The 25,689-nt window shown below is 46.8% G+C and overlaps 1 protein-coding gene across 1 annotated transcript in view; it reads left to right on the forward strand.

Moving 5' to 3' along the window:
• The first annotated feature begins 11,728 nt into the window (after nt 1-11,728).
• LOC135917256 (hepatocyte growth factor receptor-like) overlaps nt 11,729-25,689 on the forward strand; it is a 56,999-nt gene continuing 43,038 nt past the window's right edge. Inside the window, exons 1-2 of the mRNA XM_070539436.1 lie at nt 11,729-12,877; nt 16,775-16,903. Coding sequence (XP_070395537.1) covers nt 11,729-12,877; nt 16,775-16,903 — 1,278 coding nt within the window. The remainder of the gene's footprint in view (nt 12,878-16,774; nt 16,904-25,689) is intronic.

Genomic DNA, 25,689 nt, shown 5'->3' on the forward strand with positions numbered 1-25,689 from the left:
CAAGATGAAACTAAAGGTGTATTTACTATATTTATAGGAATAACACAAAGTATTTAACAGTCATAAAGTCATTGACGGCCGGTAGGAAATAGGACGCTGCGGCCTGTGGCAAGAAGAACGACAAAAAAATCAATAAATGAAGGAATTAATGCCTCTTCTCCCTGTCTCTCGCTTTTAACCTCTTAGGTCTCTCGGGGTCACGTCATTTTCGGCCAGTCGTCGAGCCCGTTCAGGTGTCGTCATTTTCCTCCAATGGCAGGCGCCCTTGCAATCGCCGTCACATTCGGCAGATGGGGTCGCTAAAAGGGCTCCACTGTGACTTACTTACGGGTGACTTACGGGTGAGTTACAACCGGCGTTGCCTTGTTGCCTCGCCGCCTAAACACTCTGAGCTGGAGGAGACGAGTTGTTTTCGTACGACTTTTCAAAGCTGCAAAAAAGCTTCGCTCGAAACCAAGATCAACCACCTGGAACCGTGCCAGGCTCCCGTGGCACTTTCGGGAATAATCAAATAATCAAGCAGGGGTGGAGACAATAGTTCGACGTGCGGCGCACCAGGAGGGGGTCCCCAACTTCTCTGACAGGTCCGGGAACGTGTTAGATGCGCTCTTGCGCACCCTAATTGGAATGCGACGGTGATTGGATGTGGTCGGGAAACTCGAGGGATGCCAGGAAACGGGTCCGTATCCACCACCGCTGAACCAGTACCACATAACCAGAAGCACGTACTTGATGGCGTATACTCATTGACTGCACTATCTTCGAGATCAACCGGTGAGAACGTCCAGCTACCGGATACAGGATAAAGACGGTTGATTCGGATATGAATGCTTCGCATTAATACAGACTGGCATAAGTATGCGTTCTCTTTATCAGGGGTCAATTTGATTCTCAGTTCGGCTGGCAGACACTACTTACCCGCAGTCTCCTGCATCACCGATGGAAATAAAGTTATAATAATAATAATAATAATAATAATAATAATAATAATAATAATAATAATAATAATAATAATAATAATAATAATAATAATAATAATAATAATAATAATAAACGTGATTTTAGGGAAAGCCGCCTTTTTTTATTTATATGATATAAGAAGATGTTGGCGCGCAATTTAAGGCACCGGCTACTCCTTATCTCTTGGGTGGTTCCGTCACACATCATTCAGGGTTCGCGGTTACATACCAAATAATCTTTTCACACAAGCACCAGGACTTATAAAGCAACGTTTCCACAGGAAGACTATGGCAAATGTCTCCACACCTATGTAGTTGAAAGTCTCAAAAGTACAAACGATACTGTCGCCTAATAACACATTTTCTAGTCAGCGGGTCAGCGGGTACATACAATATACATGGCAAATGTCTCCACACTTATGTAGTCGAAAGTCTCAAAAGTACAAACGATACTGTCGCCTAATAACACATTGTCTAGTCAGCGGGTGGTATATACATCGTGTAAATATATTAGCACATACAGTCACAACAGAGCAGTGAACATAACATAATTCCCAAACAGATTGATTTATAGAGTGACATTGATATGAACAGAACAATGAAAGCACTAATAACGTCCAACGATGCCACTGTCTTCAAAAAAAAGTCTTTAGTGCTTTTAAGGCGCTCTTCTGCAAGGCCGTTGTTGGCCAAGGGCCCAAAAGTTTCCTTAAATTGAAAGGTCTGCGGTCTAATTTACTTAGCGCTCATTTAAGTCGGCGTCTTGGTCAATCTTGAAGGAGGTGATATATGTCTTCATCTACAAATCCACAATCGCATTCGGGGGTTTCCGCTCGGCCAATTCTGTGTAAGAAATGCTTTGTGTAGGCAGTGCCTAGCCTTAATCGATGAATAAGCGTTTCCATAGTTCTGTCTAATGACAATGAAAATTTGAATTCAGTAAATGGATCAATATGATATAAGTCAGAGTTCTTAGAAATCTGGCCAAACCAAGTGTTTCTAGACATGTTGAAAGACGTCGTCCTGATAATTCAGCGTAATTCATTCTTTGATATTGGGAGCGGAGCCGTATCATCGTTCAGGTGGGCTTGTCGTGCTGTTTCATCGGCTGCTATGTTGCCAGGAATGCTGCAATGCCCTGGTATCCACTGGAATGGATGGATTGATGGAAACAACTTTATTCTGAATCCGGCAAATTTGACGACCCGGGCTCAGGTCTCCCATGAGGGGACTTCGAGGCCTTGCCTCGTCGCCGCCTCTCGGGCTTGCTGGACAGCCCACTCTTGTGTCTTGAGGTTGGAGCTGCGCAGAGCGGCGGCCCACTTCGACGCAAGAGCCTCCGGTGCTACTGCCATTGTAGCTGATGTAACCCGACACTCCCACAACATGTGTGACAGCGTCGCTCTAGTCTCCTGACATAATTTGCAAAGAGCAGTCGGGTATTGCGCGGGGAAAATGTGCTGCAATCGCACCGGACTGGGGAAGGTTTGTGTTTGCAATTGTCGCCAGATGACTGCCTGGCGACGTTTCAGCATGGGGTGAGGTGGGGGCAACAACCGCCTGCCTAGCTGGTAGGGCTTGGTGATGTCATTGTACCTGACCAGGCGTTCTCGCGTGTTTTGAGCCAGCAGTTCTGAACTCGAAGAGCAAGTCTGCTCAGCAAGCAAACCTGCAACGCCTTTTGCACGAGTAAACATGCACTGGAATGCTATTGCATGTTTCGCTTCGCTTGCCTTTGTGAGGTTTTTAAGTGTTTCATATATTATACTGTCGCTGCATGTTTTCCCCTTTGTGCTGCAGAGTGATGTTAGAGCCGCCTGTGATTCGCTGAAAATTATTCATTTTTGCGCTTCTGTTACTGACAATATAAATTTTACCCCACATAGGATTGCGAACAGTTCAGCCGTTGTGGACGAAGTCGCATGAGATAACTGCAGGGGAACGGCATAGAAAGGCTCGGAATCAACAACGGAAGCCAAAGTGGCAACTTTAGAAAGGAGAATTTTCTCGGGTGTTGTGTTCCTTGCGGCGAGAAGCGCAGACCAATTGGAAAATCTAACTAGGCCTAACAACGCGCAGAAGGTAATACTAACGCATCACCATGGTCGATGACGTCAGACGTGATGGTCAGAATTTGCTGGCAGCCTGGAGTTAGCACGGTATCTTCTGCAGCGAGCAGACGAAGTGGCTTGTACTTTTCATCGCCAAGCGAATACTCGGTATCGGTCATATGTACGATACCTTGCCCACAACATATAGCAGCAGAAGCAGAGGCAAGGAAGTCCCATCCTAAAATGTGCTGGTGGGAACATGGCGACAGCCTAGATCATTACACGCACAGTACAAAACGCAGAAGGGCGGATAGAGTCCCCTTGAGCTGAAACCAGCAGTGGTCCATCGTAAGGAGTTGTAACTTTCCTGAGAGGCTTACACAAATCAACATGCATAACAGATAATGTCGCACCAGTGTCCACCAAAGCTTCAACTTGCACACCCTCAACGAACACAGATATTATATTACAAGGGCGCGTTGGAGGAATTGCAGTTTTGTCGGTAAATGCAGTTTTTCCTCCGAAAACTGAATTACTTAGTTTTCCGGGCGACGGTCAGGGGTGAACGTGGCAGGCCGCAGCGGTGACGAAGAGCGGCGGAAGGGAGAAGGTGATCGGCGTCTGGTGCTGCGGTAACCATTCGGTGTCTCGGTTGTTGAGGGTGGCCGGACGTGTGGAACGGCGCGGGAGGGGGGGGGGGGGGGTCGCGTAACGTCGTCTTTGCGAAGTGGCCCCACCAAAATACGCATCGCGTTCACTCCTGTCGTACTTGCGACGCTCGTCTTGCTGGCACTTGCGACAAAAACGTCACATGTCGCCGCGATAACCACAGTAATAGCATATAGAACAAGATGGTCGCCAAGGGTCGCCGTAGGGGCCGCTCGACACGCTGGGAGATATTGCAGGCAGATGGGGCGATGAAGGCTCAAGTGGCATTGAGGGGACATTGGCCAGAGGAGCGACACAAACCTGCGCGTATATGCATAGAGACAACGTTGAACGGCCGCCGGTTGGAGGCCCGGTAGCAACCTGGGCGTATGTTGGTAGGGAGGCGAGGAGCAGGAGTGACAACATGCGCGGAGGAAGTCATGGACGCGAGCTCCTCCTCGATGACGTCGCACAACGCTGCACCAGAAGGCTGAGGAGGAAGGACCAACGGAGATGAAAAGCCAAGTGATAGAAGTTCCTCGCGGATATTCGCCCAAATCATTACACGCAGGTCAGGATCCGCCGTAGAAAGGTGTTCGCAGTCCGGCTGCCAGCGCACGGACTCAAGATCGTCGAGGCACTGGCACGTCAGGACTATGTCAGTGACGGCAGCCGAGTTCCTCACATCGAGCGCGTTGAAAGCCACAGCCCCAATGCCTTTAAGAATATGACGTACGCTGTCCGACTCAGCTATAGCATCATTGACACGGCGACAGAGTGCAAGCACGTCCTCGATGTACGATGTGTAGTCACCGGAGTGTTGTTTGCGAGCATCAAGAGTTTTTTTCGCGAGGACGGAGCGAACTGTTGGCGTCTTGTCTAAGCTGCATCTTGAAGGTTGTCTAATCGGAGAGATAAATCTCATGGTTGAAAAACCAGGTCTTCGCCGCACCCGTTAGATAGAACGAGACATGGCGGAGCTTGAGTAGGTCATCGCACCGATTAGCAGAGCTCACGCGCTTCTAATCGCCTAGCCAGTTCTCAGCATCTTCACCGCGAAGACCAACGAACTCATGGGGATCACGCTGCGGGCCACTGAATCAAAGAAGTTGCAGCTGACTGTGTCGTGATGGTTATGGTAGAAGCGCCAGGGTGCTCGTCCTTCGACATGCTGGCTGACAGACGGCACAAGCGGCGACCTGAACGATGCTCCAGAGAGTATACCAGGCGTGCAGAGGACGGGGGATCAAGAAGCTCCTTCACCGCTTGTGACATCAGAGTGAGGGCCGACCTTTATTAAACCGGAGAAACGTAATGAAGAACCCACGACACAGTCCACTATGACAATGCGACTACCCGTGCGATGAAGCCAGGCACACACGTGATGATGATAATTAACAGATGATGAAGTGCACAATGCATGTCGATAACATATATATATATATATATATATATATATATATATATATATATATATATATATATATAATTACTGAGTGATGTAATTATACAGTGTTCCCCAACTATCAAGCACCAAGACTTTAAAAAAAGAGCAGTTACGTTGCTAGAAGAACACCTAGTGCATGTCGTTTCCTTAAAAGTGGAGTAGCCGCCTGTAACTCTTTCTTTAGTGAGATTTGGCACCACCTGTTAACCTGAGTTACAATGGTGTTTTGTATTCATTTGCGTGGACCCAGAACTAGCAGTATTGCTAAGGGTGCAGGTGATTTTCAGCATCGTCAGTAATCATAAATAGAAATAAACTGAAACTGTTCACACTTTTAGAAATAGTTTTTAATTGGCTCCCTCCATCTCCTTCAAAAATGTAATAAACTTTGTCCTGTGTTTATATGTAGATATATTGTTTGTGTACATGATGTTTACAGTGGAAATTTAAAACAATGAAGTGAGAAAATACGGATGAGACAGCCGCCGCTAGTGCTTCTAATGCGTGTGCCCTCCTATTGTCAGGATTTGCAGAAAGAAAGCGTAAGTCTGAATTAAAAGCCGGGCGCGTCCGCGTTAACAATGATGCGGTAAGCTATAGTAGCCCCAGGAAAATTTCAAGTGAAAAGGTCGAGAAAAGTCAAAAGAAACCTCAAATGACCTGGTTGGCAAAGCTCTGGTAATGGCACTGGGTGCGTGCGTGCGTGCGTGCGTGCGTGTGTGTGCGTGCGTGCGTGCGTGCGCGCGCGCGTGTGTGTGTGTGTGTGTGTGTGTGTGTGTGTGTGTGTGTGTGTGTGTTTGTGTGTGTGTGTATGTGTGTATGCGCAAGGGTGGGGGAGGCTTCGGCGTTGTCCGGAAGGGCGGAGCCCCCTCGAGGGATCTTGGAGCTCGGGCCCCGAGATCCTTCGTAGTCGCCACCGATGTCCGGAGCGTCTTCTGTTTTTGATTAGCTTCTGCGCCCGTGGGCAGCACGAGAACAGTCGGGCTACGTGCCCGAGTTCTACGCCAGCTGCCCGGCCAGAACGCCGCCCCCGTCTGTCGTGCCGGCTGCTGCCCGAGGCCGGCGTTCGAGCTTCTGTGCCCGTGGGCAGGACAAGAGCAGTCCATAGGCGGAAGCGATGAGGTTTGCAACAGGCATGGACAACGTGTATGGAGTCAGCATTTCAGTCATGACAGGTCCGCGGTACAACTCATTTCACCGTTGAGGTCGTTTTACAATTGAAACTTCAATGCCAACTGAAGTGAAACTTGACAGCAAATAGTAGCAACGAGCAAGCATTTTATTTCTTTTTAATTAAGAATTAAGCTTTTACCATTCCACTATAACAGACGAGTGAAAACTTATAAAATTACGCTCTTTTTATTAATGTTTGTGGTTAACGCATTATTTATATTACAGGGAAAATTGGAAATACGAACTATGTTCCGCCTCGCGAAAAGAGGCTGGCGGTTATGACAGCGTGGGCAGGACTTCACTGCAGACTTAAGTTAACTGTACTTAAGTCGTGTTCGAATATAGAGGGTACTATGGCGCTGAACACTACCGGAAGTGCAAGTATGGTGGTTAAGTCAGCGTGGGAATGAAGGTTAGTTCAAGCATTTAGCTGAACATAGTCCTTCTGGCTTGAAGCGGCTTTGCGACATTGCAAAGTAATATTTAAAAAAATCTTGCGCCATAAAAAATTTCGGCAGAACCGATGTCACGATGTACGTCTACGTTAATGTGATTAGTACTCAAGCTATGTAACCACGCGCCGCACTGCGGAAACGCATCCTGTATGAATACGCTCGTATGCAGCTGAGCTCCTCTATGGTGGCTAGAGGTAAAGGGGGCGTGTCGAGTGCTCTGGATTGTGTCTTGAGAATCTTGCTACTCACCTTATTTTTTTTTTATCAGGGACTTTAATTTCAGATATATGTGAAATTTCTTTGTGGTTTGTGTTGAGAAAATGTCATATTTCCTGAATACAGTGGGCGATGAATGTCGTTTTGCCAACTGGATTTGGCTGCTGAGTTTCATGACTGTTTCTGTTGTGCTCTTTCATTAGTCGGAGCTGGCCGTCGCGAGCTCGGACATCGTACGAGAATCACGAGTTTCCTCCCTATCGAGTGCGGTGCGATAATCAATCGCTGTCAATAGCTCAAACTGCATGTCGAACTTTATTCGCTAAAGGCATTTAAGTTCTCACTTGCACTTTTAATTTATCGGCGCTGAAACACGAGCCGACAAGTTAAAAGCGCAAGTGAGAACATAAAAGCCTGCAGTGAATGAAGTTGTACATGCAGTTTCAGCTCGTAGACAGGCTTAGCTTTTATTATGAGTTTCAATCAGTGACACATCTACCTCGGTTAAAACGCGGTCACTGCGCAGCTAAAATAAACTCTCCGACACCGAAAATAATGCGAGAATCCATTGGATGGGGTTTCCGCCTATCCAAGAACATGAGGCGCCTTATACGTGTCATGCGCCGTACGGCACGTGTTCATATTCTCTCGCCACGCCACAGGCCGATGGGCTCTCGGAAAACGCTGCGTCAGAGCGGAGTGCCACATACCTCGGACCATTATTCACTCGCCGACAGCCGTTATGCTGAAGATGGCATGCGTTAAACCTCCATTGTGCGCGCATTTCCGGTGGCTTCAGTTCAATGTGAGAAACGCGTCGTCTGCTTCTTAACCTTGTCGGCAACAAAGCTTGCTGGATCGAGCCTTGACATGCCTGCGTCCATGGCACGGGCTCTGCTGGGGACGAAGGGTGCTGTTGTGTGAGATTAGCGCGTCGTATCGGGCATCTCTGAGACGATAGGAACACGCGTTCCGCTGAGTGCGCGACATCCGCTGGAAGCTCGTCAAGATCGGCGCCTCACTTCCCCTGCAATGGTTCCTGGGAACTCGGAACTGAGCGTCGCCGCGAGCAACTCGATCGTTGCCGCGGTTGGCCAACAATAGAGCCAGCGATCAGTGCTTCACATAGGAGGGCTCGCATTTGTATTGACCCTGTAGCGTTTCACCATGTTTCTCTGTCTGTAGCCTGCGGAGTTGTATCGCAGCCATTGCCGATAAAGCGGCTGCACCAGTCAACGCTCGTTCGCTGACAACCGAGGTGCTCCTTCTCTCAATCGGGTGAGTAAACAACGCCACGCCCTCAGGTGCGAGACGCTTGCCTCGCCCTCACATATTCTCAAGGTTGTGCTTTTTCCGACGCAGTGAACTACTCCGTTCAACTGCCATTTGCCGTTCTTTGCTTAGTACGCAATACTCTGTCTTTTATGTCTTTTTCTGCCCAACACTTGCCGAGTTGGGGCTGCGTTCGTCATTTTATCTGTTCCTGCATTTTTTTTTTCAGTGATAATTATTTGATAGACTTGACGTTCTAATTTTTATCTATGTTATTCTTTAATATGAGTTTTTCTTCTTTTTCGAGACAAAGAAAGGAGCGAGAGAGAAGAAAGGACATGCAGGAGGGCTAATTCTTGGTGTATACATCTGTTTGGCTACCCGGGCAAAGCGTAAGGGGTTAGAATGCGAAAGTGAGATGAGCACAAAACGAAGTAAAACCACGTACACAATCCAGTGGCACAGGCAGCATTCCCAAAGTTGCAAATGTCTGTTAGGTAGGCCCGAAGACTTTTTAACTTGAGCGCATAGCGTTGCTTCGGGAGCACCGACGGGCGCACCGACGGGCGCACCGACCTGAAACTTCCTGTTCTGTCATAGTGGACGCTTGTTCAGTGTATCAAACACTGCGCACCTTATTTGTCTATCGGTACTATAGCACGGTTAGACACAGAAATGCTCGAATGCCTTCTCACAGCTTCATGCGTTGCACGCTGGGCTGTCAGCCATCCAATAAAGAAGCCGTAATAGTTTGTGAATGCCACGCCGAGCTAGAAACGTTGCAAGATGATCTGTTTGCGTCCTGCTTCAGTCTCAGCGAACTTTTCATTTGGCAGAAGTCCTCCTTATATTAAATTGGCTTCGCACGTTATACTTGATATATCTCCGGGTATGCTTTTACTTCTTTCTCTGTCCTTTCTCTCTCTTTCTGCACTACACATTATAAATTTGTCTGCCGTCAACAACAACAACAAAAAAATTCTGGGGTTTTATGAGCCAAAACCACCATTTGATTATGAGGCACGCCGTATAGTGGGGGGACTCCGGTTTAGTTTCGACCACCAGGGGACCTTTAACATGTCCCCATTGCACGGCCGGGACACGGGCATTTTTTTTTTTGCATTTAGCCCCCATCGTCGTCAAAAGACAGCATGCACCGACACTTCCTGGTTCGGAAAAAGCGTTCTTCAGGGCCAACTGATAAGAGCGATCCGCTTTTGAGTGCTGCCGTCCCACATCCTGTTGTCTGGGAAAGCGGAACTAGCTGACACGATGCAACTGATCGAGTGTCCAAATGTATTCCATGGCTTATTTCATAGCTGTCGGCCGTTGTCGTTCTGTCAACGAAGTCGCTTTCTGTGTATGCCGTTATTGTGTGTGTGTATGTGCGTGTGCGTGTGTGTGTGTGTGCGTGCGTGTGTGTGCGTGTGTGCGTGTGTGTGCATGTGCGTGTGCATGTGTGTGTGTGTGTGTTTCTGGGAACATGGTCGCGTGCTCAATTTCAATAGGATCGCAAAACTCGCTATACAAAAATAGCTATGTCAGCTCTCGATGCTCCTCAGTCTTTAACGCAAGATGATTGAAATTAAAGAGATTACTTCCAATACGGTGTCCCCCAAATCGCGGGTATAGCTTTGGGACATGAAACTCAATGAATTATGATTATTCATGGCGCATATACTGGCTATAGCAGGCTTGTGGTTCTGCAAGCATATCCACATATCACTTACATTACCCGCTTCCTCTTGGCATTTAGGGATTCGTCCACGTTGAAAAAATAGCATTACGAGAATAAAATTCCAATATGAGTCCTGGAACCTTTCCTCTTTGCTCCGTCCCAATAACGAGGATGATAACGGGCAACTATATATACTGCGACGTCTTTACAAAAACTAAAACGCGCGCAATCGGTTTGCTGTGTCCCACAGCAAGGGTCATGTTATCTATCTGCTGGAACAATTTTGTATTCCGGTAAAACTAGCCCATATAAGACCTCTTCGCGACGACAGGCACTTGACGAGCAGAAATGTGCGCCGAAAGCACCAATGTTAACATTGGAATCAGAAGTTGGTGCTGTAAGGACGCGCCTGCATGCGTCGTGCTTCCGACAGAGTTCCGCGTGCTGACAGAGTCTTTCCCTTCCGCGCGGTCCCGATGCGGCGATCAGAGCTCAGAATTTTTTTCTCTATGGTTCAGATGCTTTCAGAGTGGCTGGCACTGCGAGTTAAAACCTTGGTTATCTCATTTCAAGGCGCCGATGGTGTGTGGTGTGAAATGGCAGCTCCGCCGTTGCGCCAAAAATTGAATAGATAAACATGGCGTCCGTGTTGTTTCTGCTTAAGCGTAATCTTGATACACGCGTAACGCTGTCACCGCCGTTGAGTGGCGCGTGCTGGCTATTTGTAAGTATCCTAATTTACCATTCAGCTTCACTAAGTCGTGTCTCGTGCAACTGTGGTCCACGTGTAATCTAAGTGGTATAACTGTAATAATAATAATATTTGGGGTTTTACGTGCCAAAACCACTTTCTGATTATGACGCACGCCGTAGTGGAGAACTCCGGAAATTTTGACCACGTGGGGTTCTTTAACGTGCACCTAAATCTAAGCACACGGGTGTTTTCGCATTTCGCCCCCATCGAAATGCGGCCGCCGTGGCCGGGATTCGATCCCGCGACCTCGTGCTCAGCAGCCCAACACCATAGCCACTGAGCAACCACGGCGGGTGGTATAACTGTAATCAATGGCGTAGCAACAGGGGGGGGGGGGGGGCGTAGGCCCCGGGTGCAAGGGGCGAGTGGGGGAGGGGGGGGATCATATACGTCTGAAGACACCCCTCTTTCTGCCGGCTACACCCTCGGGGCGGGGGGGGGGGGGGGGAGGAGGTCGGGGTGACAGAAGACCTACGGGCCCCGGGTGCCAGACGTCCTAGCTACGCCACTGACTGTAATCTGGATAAGTCCCGAACTTCTTCCGGTTTCGGCTTCGCCCAGTTGTCCAGCTGAAATGAGTGGTTTTCAGACAGATACCCTATAATCGGTTTAGTTTTCCTGGCCATCAGTACGTAACGGCGATGAAGGCATAAAAGAAATAGTGAGAAAATTGACACGGGAAGGTTTATGGCCCAATACCTTATAACCGCAGTGTATGTAATATGTTATGAACATTTAAGTGTGTGCGCGTCTGTTCCATGTGTTTGTGTTTGTTAGTCAAAAATATACTGAAATTCAATGACTTCTCAGAGTTTGCTTCAATTCTATAGTAACAGTCAATGTCAAGGTACATGCAGCCAGACGTATATCTGCTATATTTCTTGGCGAGTTACACATTTATTACGATGAAAGGGGAAAAAAGGAAGTAGAAAATCGTGTCTGGTATTCTAGTATTTCATATCATTCTAACGACTTTCTACATTGTGGTTGCCTTCTGCAGGAGCGGCCGATACACATATCGGCAGGTTACCAAGAACCAGAAACAGGGCAGACACGTGACAATCGAAACAGATTGATGGATCAACGAGAGAATTATGGTAGACAGCTGCCGGCTGTCCTGTTGCTGACACTTAGTACGGTGGCGGTAGCTCAAACTGCCTTCTCCTTCAAGACGTTTCAGCTACCCAAAGGACCCGCACAAAAGCTCCTGTACGTCAATCTGTCGCGAGGCGACGGTGTCGTGGTCGTGGGTGCAAGAAACGCCCTCTACGCGCTGTCGCCTAACTTATCGCTCAGAGCGCTTTACAGTACGGGCCCTGAGAACGACAGCGCGCTGTGCCCACCTCATCCTCTCCCGTGCGAACACAGCCGAAGTGTGACGGATAACTACAACCGTATCCTCCTGCAACTTGGCACCGAACCGCTCATTCTGGCCTGCGGGGTTACGTCGCAGGGCATGTGCTCGATTCACGACCCTTTGCTCAGCCCGAATGTCACGACGCCCATGGACAAGAACCTGACGGACAACTACGTTGCTTCGAAGAAGAGCACCGTGGCCTTCTTCGGCACCGGGGATGACGGGAGAAAGGTCCTCTTTTCCGCATCGGTTCCGGATGGCCGGCCTGCGGAGTACCGTCTTTTCACCGTGGCTGCCAGAGTGCTCAACACGTCGGGTTCCTTCAGTATGGTTTCTCACACACGGGCGACCTCTGCGGACGGGGGCAACAGGCCAAAGGCGGCGCAGACGCTTCGCTTTGTCTACGGCTTCAGCCACAACGGCTTCGCTTACTTCGTCGTAGTGCGGAAGGTGCAGAAGGCGTTTCAGTTCTCCTTCGAGACGCGGCTGGTGCGCGTATGCGAGAACGACGAGTCATCCTTCCGCACGTACGTGGAGGTACCCATCATGTGTCCCCCGGCAGACGGCGTGATGTCGGCGGCCAACAGTGCCTACCTGGGACCGTCGAAGTCTGCAAGCGGTGGTGGCAGCGGTGGGAACGGCAGCACCGACTTTCTTGCAGTGGCTTTCGGAGGGGTTCCCGCCGGCAGGATGAGCTCAAGCTACCTGAGACTGAGTTCGTCGAGTTCGGTGGTCTGCTTTTTCGATATGAAAAGCGTCGAGGACAGATTCAGGGAGACTGTGCAAAACTGCGACAAGGGATGGTCGGGCGCGAGACTGTCGCGCCTCTACCACGACGATGGCGACGATCTCAAGTGTTCCCATCACGTGAGCATATAGGTCTTTGCTGACTGTTCTTTCGCATTCGTATATACGTTAGTGCGACTTCTCGCTGTGTGGTCGAAGAGGCAGAACAATCATCGTGGATGTCCCACCCCTTGCTGCATGCACATTTCCGTGTGCAGAAAGTCGTTTGAACGTGTCGATATTGTGGGTAGGCCTCGCGTAAGGAGCCCAATATGCAGCATTATAGACGGCACTAACAGTTTTCACAACATGTGACCGTCATCTTAGAGAAGTTGGTTGTGCTCCGCAGATTTTTCAGTTACCTGAGTGATAACATGGATGTAATCCGTTGTATAATAACATTTCTTGAAGCCAGCCATTTCTCTTCGGTGATTGATTCGGTGATTTTGGTGAATGTTTTATACAATACTGAGGGCAAGCTAATGGGCCTTTAAGCCTTCCATTCTTCAATGTCCCCTTTGTTATGGATTAGTATCATATTGGCATTCTTCCAGCTCTTTAGCACACTTGAGGTCGTCAGGCGTGGCGTATACCAAAGGCCGCATGCTTTTCAAGCATAATGCACCCTCCCTGTTTAATTAAATCTACTGTTATTCCATCTTCTCCAGCAGGGTTTCGCAGAGACATGTCTTGCAAGGCCTTCCTAACTTCATTGCTAGTTATGGAATGAGTCTGTGTCGTATTCATCACTACTTTCAATGAAGGTTGTGGGGCCTCCTGTACTCCATGATTACGCAAGGCCTCCATGTCTGCCGGTATCTCTACTGAATCAAATACATTTTCATAATCTATGAAAGTCATATTAGAGACGTTGATTGTACTTTCAGATTTCTCGGTTACCTGATTAATGACACCTACCTATATATGCCTTCCTGCCAAGTGCCTAGAATGATAACAATAAAAATTCAAACAGCGCATAAACGACGGGACCAGAATGAGGAGGAGACAAACACATTCACACATTCTGGTCCCGTCGTTTATGCGCTGTTTGAATTTTTATTGTTACCATGCAACACCAACTCGCCCAATCCGCTGCCCTTCTGCCTAGAAAGAGGCGAAAACAAGAAAGGGGCTGACAGATGGAATAGCACTGCGGTATAAAGTTTGTAAACAGGGATAAGATGCCTCAGAAAGGCTGGCTCAGAATGAGGCAAGGAATGCTTCGCAATAAAACTGTTAAATGTCAGTAGCATCAAAGCGTTAACGGTACTGCGGGCATATTTTTACTTGCTGTTAATTTAAACACCGGGGCACTTTCCTGTCTCTCTTGTGTACTCGTCCTGACTTTGGTGACTAGAGGTGACCAAAGTCAGGACGTGCAAGAGCGGCCTTGCTATAGGCGCGGCCGCTCAATAGAAATAAGGTTTGCGCCTTGTTTCCATTGAGCGGCCGTGCCTCTAGGCTCATTTCGAACAGTGAAGGGGCTCGAAAGAGAGAGGTGGAAGGTTCCACTCCGCACGTTAGTATTCAGGCATAGTTCCTCGTTGTTCTTCCGCGGTCCGATGGCACATTCGTGCAGCTTGGCGAGTCCTCGCCCAGCCATGCGAGGTCTCAGCGCTGACTATATCGGGCAATATATATATATATATATATATATATATATATATATATATATATATATATATATATATATATATATATATATATATATGTGTGTGTGTGTGTGTGTGTGTGTGTGTGTCTGGTTGTCAAGCTTTAATATGCATGGTTTTAAAAAAAATGCGACATCATTCTGCGTTTATCTCTCAGGAAACTGAACGCAAGGACGTTTGCACACCAGGACCAAATGACTACGTAGAAAGTATGATCCCGCTCTTTGGGCGAGCAACTATAACGCTGTCAAAAAGCCTCGCAACTTCCGTGACCGTTATGGAGCAAAACGGTTCCACCGTCGTATGGGTTGGCGACAACAAGGGGTATCTCCACAAGGTATGTGAGAAAAAGAAAACCTATCAGTGACATTTGCATAGCAAGGAATATGCAGCACTGTATGGCATACAGTGCTTCGATCACTCCGCTATCGGTGCCTTTTATTACAGCCAGCGGCGTTTCCTGAGAATTCACACCGACAAATGCACAAAGCTTCTTTTAAGATTGCTATATGGCGCTCCAGTAGCACGACCGCAGGGATAAATAAGTACGTCGCACACTTATAAATGCGAATTGTTCTCTGGTGCAGCCATTTTCTTGGCAGGCGAGCATGATTCGCCGTTTTCGTTGGCCGATCACGGTGATAGTGCAGTCGAAAATTATATACCACAAGGGCGACTCGGTAGCTGCCATTTCGGTTTGTGCCACTGGACCAACTGTATACGTGCCACTGGGTGTGTGTTAGTTTGCTTTCAATCTTATATCTTGTCATTGCAAATATTCTGTTTTACTTGTTTTAAATATAAACACCTACAGCCTATAATCCCTACATAAGTCTTCGCTACACAACAGTTACACTATTGCTACAACCATTCTTTATAAATCATAGGTGCTTGGCATTACGTAGAAGTCAATAGTAGTTGAGTCTGGCGAACTATTTGCCCTCAATTTGATACGTCATCGTTTAGAATGGTCATTCCGAGTTGTGTTATTATTCTTATTATTTGAGTTATGTTGCATAGTTTGCTCTGAGTGTTTTCGTCACACTGCCATGTGTTTTACTTCAAGGAAACAGCTTTTTCACTTAAATTAAGACATATTGAGACACAGATTTAGCCCTCCAGTGCATTCCGTCGCCAGATCTAGACTTTGCCTGTGTGGTAAAAATATAAGCTGTGGTATTTTTGATACTGGAAGAGCTTGTTTGCAATTTCGTTAAATCAACTAGTTTGCGAGGACGGATGAGCTCGAGGCAGCTTAGTATAAGCAATCACTGGAAGGTCGTTCGTGGCCAAAAAGATCAACTTTTAGACATGCACCTACATATATGTATGCTGCTTGCATTCACAGGCTGAGTGAATTACCCGCAATATTGGCGGCACCCGCAGGCGCCTGTGCCAGATGTCCATCTAGATATTTAAAAAAAAATTAGATGCATGTTTAGTGAAGAATGGCATCAAGTGTAAAGCCTGCTAGTCCTTCTGTCTTCGGCAAACACTGCCTAGCACACACACAAAAAAAGAAGACTCAGACAAGCAAGCAAACAAGGCAGTATATCAAAAAAGGTAAATAAAAGTCGAAGCATGGCATCATATAGTTCACTTACAGTTGAAGTTAGCACGTTCCATACAACAATCACAATATGCCCAGCAAGTAATGTAAGATTGTATGAAAAATAGAGTGCCGGTTACATATAACGCAGTTGACTTGCAGTTGGCTTACGGTTGACATGCAGTTGACTTGCAGTTGACTTGTAGTTCACATGTAGTTCGCAGTACGATTTATAGAGTGGTTGCAAGAGTTCCGAAGAAACCATTCTTGTAGTGAATTCTGTGCTGGCATCCTTGGCATTACCAGGGGGCGCCAGTGACAGCTTTCATGGGCCTGTACAGTTGATTGGAGGAAAAAGTCCGTTTCTTGCAGGGCCCGCTCCAACGGGCAAGTTTTAACATTCTTGTTCAGACATTAACATATATAACTGCAAATTCCCTAGTATTATAACTCCAGATAGTCCTCTGCCACTTCAACCCCCCCCTCCCTATTCCAATTGTTTGCAGATGCAACTGACTGCCATAAACGGTATCAATAATTCTCTCAAGCCATCCAGGAACCTCTTGTCTCCTTGACCCCTCTCGCTACGTAACTGTTTTGCACAACAAATCAAATGAAATTGTTATACATAATTGTGTAATTGCCTTGAGCCCATGTTGGTATAACAAGGAAGCACCGGTTATTACTTTCATGCGCAACAACTTAATAAGGGGCTTCTATTTAGACACGTTGTTCGAGTGTGACCAGACTGCAAGCATTCTTGTCCGTTTGCCGCAGCTGCTGCTGCGGGATGACTCAGCACGGTTGCTCGCATCATTGGACCTGTCGAAGGTGGGCCGCATAATTCACTGGAGCACAGCTCTAGACAGCAACGGAACGTATGGTTATTTCATCATCGACAACAAGGTGCGCCACATCCTCCCGTCCTACTTTAGGCCCTTGGTCAGACGTTAAATCGAGCTTTGAGACCGTGGCCTTACTTGATTTTTTAAATAGTACGGGATTGGTCTGCAGTATTTGAGTAGACCAAATTGCTTGCTACATGTTTTACATCTTCCTTTTCTCGCCATCGTCACCCATCATGTGCCGCTTCATTCCCTCTTTATTTCCCTCTTCCCCTTCGCCTAGCACAGAGTAACTGGTTAGAGGAATGTTCCTAGGGCCGAGGCCGACCTCTCTGCATTTCGTGTCATTAAACTTTTCTCTCCCTCTCTCATTCTACTTAATCTGCATTACTTCAAAAGGAACGCCATTCTGCGTAACAAGGCACAATGCTTGTAATCCCAAATTCAAAGTAGAGGCGATTCATAAAATATTGGGATTGTGAAGGATACTGGGCTTGTCATCACAAAAAGCTCTTACACTAGAATTACTCGTAAAAGTGAATTCTTGCCAATCATATTTCTGGAATTATTAATAACGGTGGCCAGCCAATGGCACATATCAATTAAGAACGAACAGCTTTGTGGATTCAGCCCTTGGTGACTAAGAAACTCGGCCTGTTTTTCATGTTGCGCTAATCTTAATAAAAATATTCATCACACATTCACTGGGGCAACATGGCCTTTTAGGCGAAACAACATGGCCGAGAGAACCCTTTTTCTGGAGGGGTGGGGAGAGGTGGAGCGTGAAGTTTAAACATTGTTGTCATCGCTCTTGTGCCATGCCCAAATACTTGTGAATAGCATCGGTCGCCGGGATAGCTGTGCGTTCTTCATTAAATCCTCTTCACGGTTCTCTGAAGATGCCAAAGATGCATGTCATATGCCATCGTGTCGACGCTTTAGAGAAAGCGGAAGGACAGTGTTAGTGGCCCTGTTGCAGGTTTAGGGTTATTGCGATGCATTTGTAACTCAGCTGCTCCGCTGCTTGATTATTTCACGTCCTCACACAATATGCATGCCGGCGCTGTGTTTCGAAACAAATAGAAGCAGAACAAAAATGGCACGCATAACGGTTATACTATTGTGCTTGGTCTCCAGGTTATACGGTTTCCAGTCGGTTCGTGCAATATATACGAAAGCTGTTCGCAATGCATACAAAACCAAGAAGACCCGCTCCAATGTGGATGGTGCGGAGATCACTGCGCCCATTTCGCCGAATGTCCTGATCGGGAAAAGTTCTCCGTTGGTCGTTGCCCCATAGAGGTGGAGCGGGTGAGTGCAGAATTTTCACCATTTCTGCTGCAAATAGTACTCTACCTTGTGCTTACACTAAAGTGACGTCACTACTCTCCTAAGTTTGATTGTGTGTCAGAAATTTGCGGAAGCGCATCCTGTCTCGCTATTACAGTAGAAGGCTTGCAGTCACCACCCCATGCGGGCTGCTTAACGTGCATTCACGCGCGCATGTGTGTGTATGGGGGGGGGGGGGGTAGGGTTGGAGGGAGGGGGGCTTCTGTGCTGGCAAACACAGCTCCAATCGTTGAAGTATTTGTTGCTCCACATAGTTCAATACCTTGGCATCATTCTGCCACATATAGTGCCATTGATCTGAGAAATCAAGTGTTCTCAACAACTCGCGATGATTGGAACTATAGCGCAACTCGCAATTTCAGGTAGTCTCAACAAATGCAAAAGATATGACTTTTGCATTTTTTTTTACTTGAGGTAAAAATCGAGCTGTAAAAGAGGATCGTCGGTTCATCGAAACTTCTCGCTTTTTTAGTAAAATATCTGCTGCCTGCAGCAAGCCAGTTCTGCGGAGAAAGACGGATTCAGGACAAAATTTGATCCCATTGTCAATGTACCGCTTTGCGAAAAAAATCGGTCTTGCTGAAAGCAGTTTCATATTTTAATTTTCTCAATCTAATAGACGGTGAAGCACGTCATAAACAATTAACGTTTGATGAATTAAGAAGCTTTAGTGCGCCAGGCACTTATCGACTAGCTATCAATAATACGTTCACAATCACCATCAAAACCTATGAAAAAAAATAAGGTAACAAAAATCGCATAGTTTTGAAGCAAGTGATCGTCCATTGCCTCACAACCACATTTTTCTTTCTCTATTTCAGTACTCAATTGTAGTACGAAACAAAGCCTAATACAGGGATCAGCGAAATTTAAACACAAATTAAGGCAAAAAAAATGCAGAGCATCAATGGAGCGCTCTATATCCCACGTATTTGAAGTATTTCTTCCTGTAATATATTATTTTGTATCTCGCGGTATTTCGGCATTTCTGTAAATCATTTTTGTCATCCAAAGACTACGCAATCCAACAAGAAAATTGAGGTCGCATGGCAAGTTTTTGTCTTTTATTACTACAAGATACCTCAATCCAAGTCTGTTTTTAATGTTCTCTGTATAACATGTTCGGTGTATATCCCCCACCCTGAAAAAATATTGTGTCCCAAATACCAATACCGCAATGAAGAAAGTTCTTGGCGTTTGATATAATATGCATTCTGTATTCCGTGGAAGAATAGATCACTTCGTCTTTTGCCACGCATTTACAGAAAGTTACGAAGTATGAAGTTTAGAGAAGAAGAAAGTATTACTCCGTGGGAAGAGGAAAAGGCAGTCTTTAATGAATAACATGCATAACTTTTTGTCACTGTATTCTCTAATTTGTGTCTAACTTGTTTTTGTAGTTGGCTTGTTTTTTTTCTCTAGGTCCTCCGTTTGCATACTGCTACGCTTGTTTCTGTGTTGTTTTTAGCTACTTTGTATCTTTTCTACCTTTTTGTGCACACGCACACCACACACACACACACACACACACGCACGCACGGACGCACACACACCTAGGGACCGTCATCCTACAATTCTTGCCTGATAAACCATTGCCAACACGCGTTCTACTTGGTCCACGAGTCATCCAGTAGAAGAAGATTTACAACCTGCAACTCGGTGCTACAAGTGCCAGTGACTTGGCCACGTTGCCAAGTCCTGCAATGGCCAATTGGGACGCTAGATCTGCGCTGGAACACATGATCATAAAGCATGCACTTCTAGAAATCAACCCAAGTGCGTCAACTGCAACGGAGACCATACAATCTCATATGCTGGATGTCCCAAGCACCAAGCGGCTTCATTACTAAGGCGACAAGAAATTTAGCCTGGTCGGACCAAGAAGCATGGCTCGCCTGCTCCGAACGTAGATTCTGTCAACCCCATGAACGCAGCTCCTCCATTACAATCAACAGAGCGCAAACAAATGTATGAGATGATGGCTAATGGCTTACAGGAGATGAAAGGCAAACCAATCCTGAAAGACAGCCAAGGAAAGACGTCACCAAATGTTGCTGACCGCCAACATGAGTCTCGGCAGGCATTCATCACATTGAGAAAACGAGCACCTGCTCATGTTTCACGTGAACCAGAATCATCTCAACAGCATATCGTGATGTCTGTGCTTTCTGTCTCGTTAAAAGCAATTCTGCGCACATTTTGTATAACGAAGAACCTTCCAGAGGTGAGCTCAGTTCTTCCGTTAGAACCGTTGGTACTGCAGAGGTAGATTACAACATAGCATGATGGCTCGCCAGATGGATAACTGTTTTCGAAACGCAGGCGTACTTCAGTGGAATGCAAATGGAATTCAATCTAGGAGTGCTGATTTCAGTGAAACTTGTTTCGCAAGACAGGTTCCTCGTTGTGCGCCTTAACGAAGCCGTGGTAGACCACGATTTTCGCCTCTCGAACTATGTCATATACTCATCTTCATGAACTCCGATGTTTTCTGATGTGCCTGAATTCGTTTCCTGTAAAGTTCCGTTCAAAAAGCCGCTAATGACAATTGTTTGCGTTTATATGCAACCAACATCGCGAATCACCGAGTCAACTTTCGTGCATTCCTTCCAAAGGATGCATGGACCAGTAACAGTCTGCGGTGACTTCAATGCTCATAACCTTACTTTGGGAACTAGACACACTGATTTTAGCGCCAAATCTTTAGGAAAGGCTATAGAGGCATGCGGCCTTGTCGTGCTTAATGATGGATCGATTACATTTTTATGAGGCTACAATTACGCTATTGTCTTGATATTGCTATCGCCTTCTGTGACCTTACGCATGGTGGTATTAGATGGTGTACAGATGATGAGATATGGGCCAGTGACCACTACCCAATACTCACAGCGCATCCCCTTACGCATCCCTCAAGGTCTCCTAGAGTCACTAAAGTTACTAACTGGTAACTATTTCGAGAATATTATTTTGAGGTACTGAATCAAGTAGACGACTTGGATACGTTCATGTCGTCGATACTCAGTAATTACTCCAGGGCTACAAACACACACAAACACACACACACACAAACACACACACACACACACACACACACACACGCACGCACGCACGCACGCACACACACACGCACACACACACACACACACACACACACTCACACTCACACTCACACACACACACACACACACAGGTTCACGGTCCGGTCCGGAACCGACGTCACACCGACTTCGTAGAACTCGGAGCTGACCTTCGCAGCGCACCCGGGTAGCCATTGTCCTGCGTCTTGGTCGGCGCGTGGGAAGGGGTCCCCGACGACGTTCCCGCGGAAACTCCCCCACTCGTGGCCGACCCGGTTGGTGGTGTCGTGTTGCAGCACAAAGTCTGCTTCGTCGAACTCATTCAGTCACAACGGCGACGAGGCTAGAGCGTAATGGTGTCGTTCCTTGAAAGTTGAGGCCACCGTCGTCACAACTGGCTGGCAACACTTGCACCTGGTGGCTGGTGGCCAGGGAGTGATGTCTTGGCTCGCAGTAACCACTTGCGTAATGATGTCACCGCCCCAAAACATCCAACAAGGACAGGCAACTGCAAAACGAACCCCATAACACGGCTCTGTGCCGAGATAACGTACATTGACTCTCACTATAGACACGCTAGGCTTCAAAGAAAACATAAGGGCAGAAACAAAAAATGCTGCATTTCGCTATGCCAATTTTTGAAGCAATTTCGTGCTGACAAATTCGGCAATCGTGGAGGGAATCCTGCTAAATGAGGGAAGATTTTCTTTAACAAAATTAACACTAGTTAGTCTAAAATTTAGGTGGGACCCTCAAACTCAGAATTTAAATGAGCCTGCTCAAACCATCCGCATTGCTATGCAACTTTCCCTTCTTATATCTAACGGAGAAGTTGTACTCTTCGAGAGTGAGACTCCATCGGAGCAAGCGGCCATTTTTGTGTGACATTTGATTGAGCCACGTCAGAGGACAGTGGTCGGTGTCGAAGATGAACTTCGCTCCGTACAATTAACAAAACAACTTCTGGGTGGCCCAAACTAAACAAGCGCATTCCTTCTCTGAAGCGCTGTAGGCTTCCTCTCTTACATTTAGTTTACGGCTGGCATAGAGGATAGTATGCTCCTCGTTATCGTCGCCGACCTAAGTACCACGCCCGCACCTCTGTCGCTTGTGTCGCATTGAACTATGAATTCCTTTTTGTAGTCTGGCGCGCGAAGCACAGGACGAGAAACCAACAGTGTTTTCAAACTTTGGAAAGCGTTCTTTTTGTCCTTATCCCAGTGTACGCTACTCGGTGCTCCCTTTCGGAGGGCGTCCAGTAATGGACTTGCCATTTGCGAGTAATTCGGAATGTACCGTTGATAGTACACCACAAGTCCCAAAAATGAACGAAGGTCTGTTTTCGTGCGCGGCTGAGAAAATTCTCCAATCGTAGCTATTTTCAGCTCGGCCGGCCGTCTCACGCCCTGGCCGACCACATGGCCCAGATAAGTAACCTGCGAACACCCAAATCTGCACTTTTCCGCTTTCTTCGTTAAGCCGGCTTCCCTCAACCGTGATAACACCTGTTTGAGGTGCGATACGTGTTGTTCCCAGCTGTCCGAAAAAATTGCTACATCATCCAGATATGACAAGGCGAACTCCTGCAAGTCTTTTAGGACAATATCCATTAACTTAGAGAAGCTAAATGGCGCGTTCTTCAGCCCGAAGCTGAGTGCGAGAGGGCGAAAAGTGCCTACAGGTGAGATGAATGCGGCATAGAGGCTGGCACCTATTGAAAGGGGAACTTGCCAGTGCCCCCGCATGAGATCTATAGTTGAAATGTATTTAGCAGCGCTAACTCTTTCAATTTGTTCCTCAATGTTGGGTATCGGGTACAGCTGATCCCTAGAGATGGCATTTAACTTCCTGTAGTCAACACTTGGACGAGGATTTTTGTTAGGGGTTTCTGCCAGTACTAGCGGTGACGTGTTGTCACTCTCAGCGGGCTCAATAACTCCAAACTCTAGCATGCGCTGTATCTCTGCCTCCATAATCTCTCTCTGTCTTGGCGACACCCTGTAAGGCTTTGATCTTACGGGTTCGGTCGACGTCAGCTCTATTTCATGCGTTATTATTTCGGTTCTACCTGACCGATCGCTGAACCTGTCGATATATTCCTCTAACACCCCTTTTAGGTCCTCTAGCTGCTCGGGTCTTAGAGCGTGCGAGCTTACCGAATGTTTCACTACTTCTTCTAGGCCGTTTCCGGAGTTTGAGGTAGCCCTATACTCCTTAAACTTGGTACTAGTGCCATCCTGCTCTTTGATGGTATAGTTATCAACTCCGTTCCGCTCTACATACGGCTTCATCAAATTGCGGTGATATTTAATAGTTTTTCAGAGCATAGTTTCAGCGCATTTTGAGAGCATAGTTAGTATCTGAAAGTTTGTGCAACACTTTAACGGGCCCGTCCCAGTGAACTTCAACCTTGTTCTTTCTTGAAGGTTTGAGGATCATAACCTGGTCTCCGGCGTTAAACGTACGGAGCCTCGCATTCTTGTCGTAACAGAATTTGGCGTTCTTTTGAGCTACTCCCATGTTCTTTCCGACTAGTTCTTGGGTTGCGCTTAGCCGTTCCAGCAGATTTAGCACGTATTCAACCACTGTAGGACTCTCTCCTCTTTCCTCCCACACCTCTCTTAACATTCTTAGTGGAGAACGGAGTGTCCTTCCAAAAACTAGTTCTGTTGGCGAGAACTCTGTCGCTTCATGTGGAACTGTTCGCAAAGCAAAGAAAGTTGCCGGCAGACAGTTCTCCCAGTCCTCCTTGTGCTCGTAACAGAGCGCACGCAAAACTCGCTTAAGCACTGAATGCCACCTCTCTACACTGTTTGAATGAAGGTGATAGACAAAACTGTGTATTAACTTTACCCCGCACGTTTGCAAGAATGTGGAAGTCAGTGCGCTGGTGAATACTGACCCTTGATCCGCCTGAATTTCGGCTGGAAACCCAACTCGTGCAAACACTGTCAAAAGCGCGTCTACTATTCCTGAGGAGCTGAGCTATTTCAGAGGGATTGCTTCTGGAAACTTTGTAGCCGGACACAGCATGGTAAACAAGTACCTGTAACCTGATTTTGTTTACGGTAGAGGCCCTACCGTGTCTATTAAAAGTCGTCTGAAAGGCTCTGTTATTAAGGGCACTACCTGGGCACTGTTATTAAGGGCACTACCTTCAGTAAAGCTTTCCATGTCTCTCCTGGTTTACCTGAGTGCTGGCAGGCGTCGCATGATCTTACAAAGTTTTCTACGTCTTTGAACCAGCCAGGCCAGTAGTATTCCATAAACAATCTTTCCTTTGATTTGTTTATGCCTAGGTGGCCGGACCACCCATCTCCATGACAGAGACTCAAAAGGTCCTCCCTGTACTTAGTAGGTACGACTAAATGATACGGAATGTAGATCTGCAATCTCATCTAGAACTGCTGCTTATGTTATACCATCTTTATAGGTAGAATACAGGTCCACTAGGACGCATGTCGTCGCCCGCAATAGTGGTATTAGTGGCAATTCTTCAAGCCACGTATTTTATCAAATCATGTGAGACTTCAAAAAGTTGGTAATTTGTACAGATTTCTTATCGCCTTTAGCATGTGTTGAAAATACTGATGAGAACCTACCGCACGCACAAATAACATACGCAGTACGGAAGAGCTTAACTCAGGTTACTGAAAGAAAACATGAAGTGATATAACAGTGGGTCACAGGGCGCGCTGGTGTAGCAGGGAAAGAATTAGTGGACTCGTCGGCAAAATAGGCCCATGAGGATACAGAAATTCAACTCATCTCTTTAACACCAATGGACACGCAATGCATATTAAGAGAGCTAAAGAAGTACTTGTGCATGTCAACCTGGCTCAATGAACATACTAAGGAATCGATTCTGTACGGATTGGACCCTCAACTCAAATACCGGCTGGATGCACAGCTTTCGAAAAGTACCGAGACACTAATTCATCGACTTCGCCTCGGGACAGCATACACCAAACATTTCTATATCGAATAAAACGGGCTTCTTATCCGGTTTGCTTCTGTGGTAACGACGATGAGGATGTTCGCCTTCTACTCCTCGAATGTTCCAAACACGCGACACAAAGCCGGCGGCTAGAACAAGCACTACTCTCAATTGATCCTCACGGGCCTTTTTCACTCGCAAAATTGCTGAGCCCATGGTATGGTATGGTAGGGTAAAACTTTATTGAAGTCCTGCAGATCGTGAGTCTTCACGAAGCTGAGCCCATGGCCATTGAAAATAACACAGTGAAAAGCATTGAATGCACTCGAACATTTTTACGAAGATACAGGCATCCTTAACAAGTACTATATATCGCACTGAATAGACACACAATGTAACTAGAACTTGCTTTCTTTATTTGTAATTACTAGCGCCGATGTATTACGTGTCCTAATGTTTCGTATTATATGTTTAAAGTCATTT

The sequence above is a fragment of the Dermacentor albipictus genome, chromosome 5 (assembly GCF_038994185.2).
Source record: "Dermacentor albipictus isolate Rhodes 1998 colony chromosome 5, USDA_Dalb.pri_finalv2, whole genome shotgun sequence".
In the NCBI taxonomy this organism is placed as follows: Eukaryota; Metazoa; Arthropoda; class Arachnida; order Ixodida; family Ixodidae; genus Dermacentor; species Dermacentor albipictus.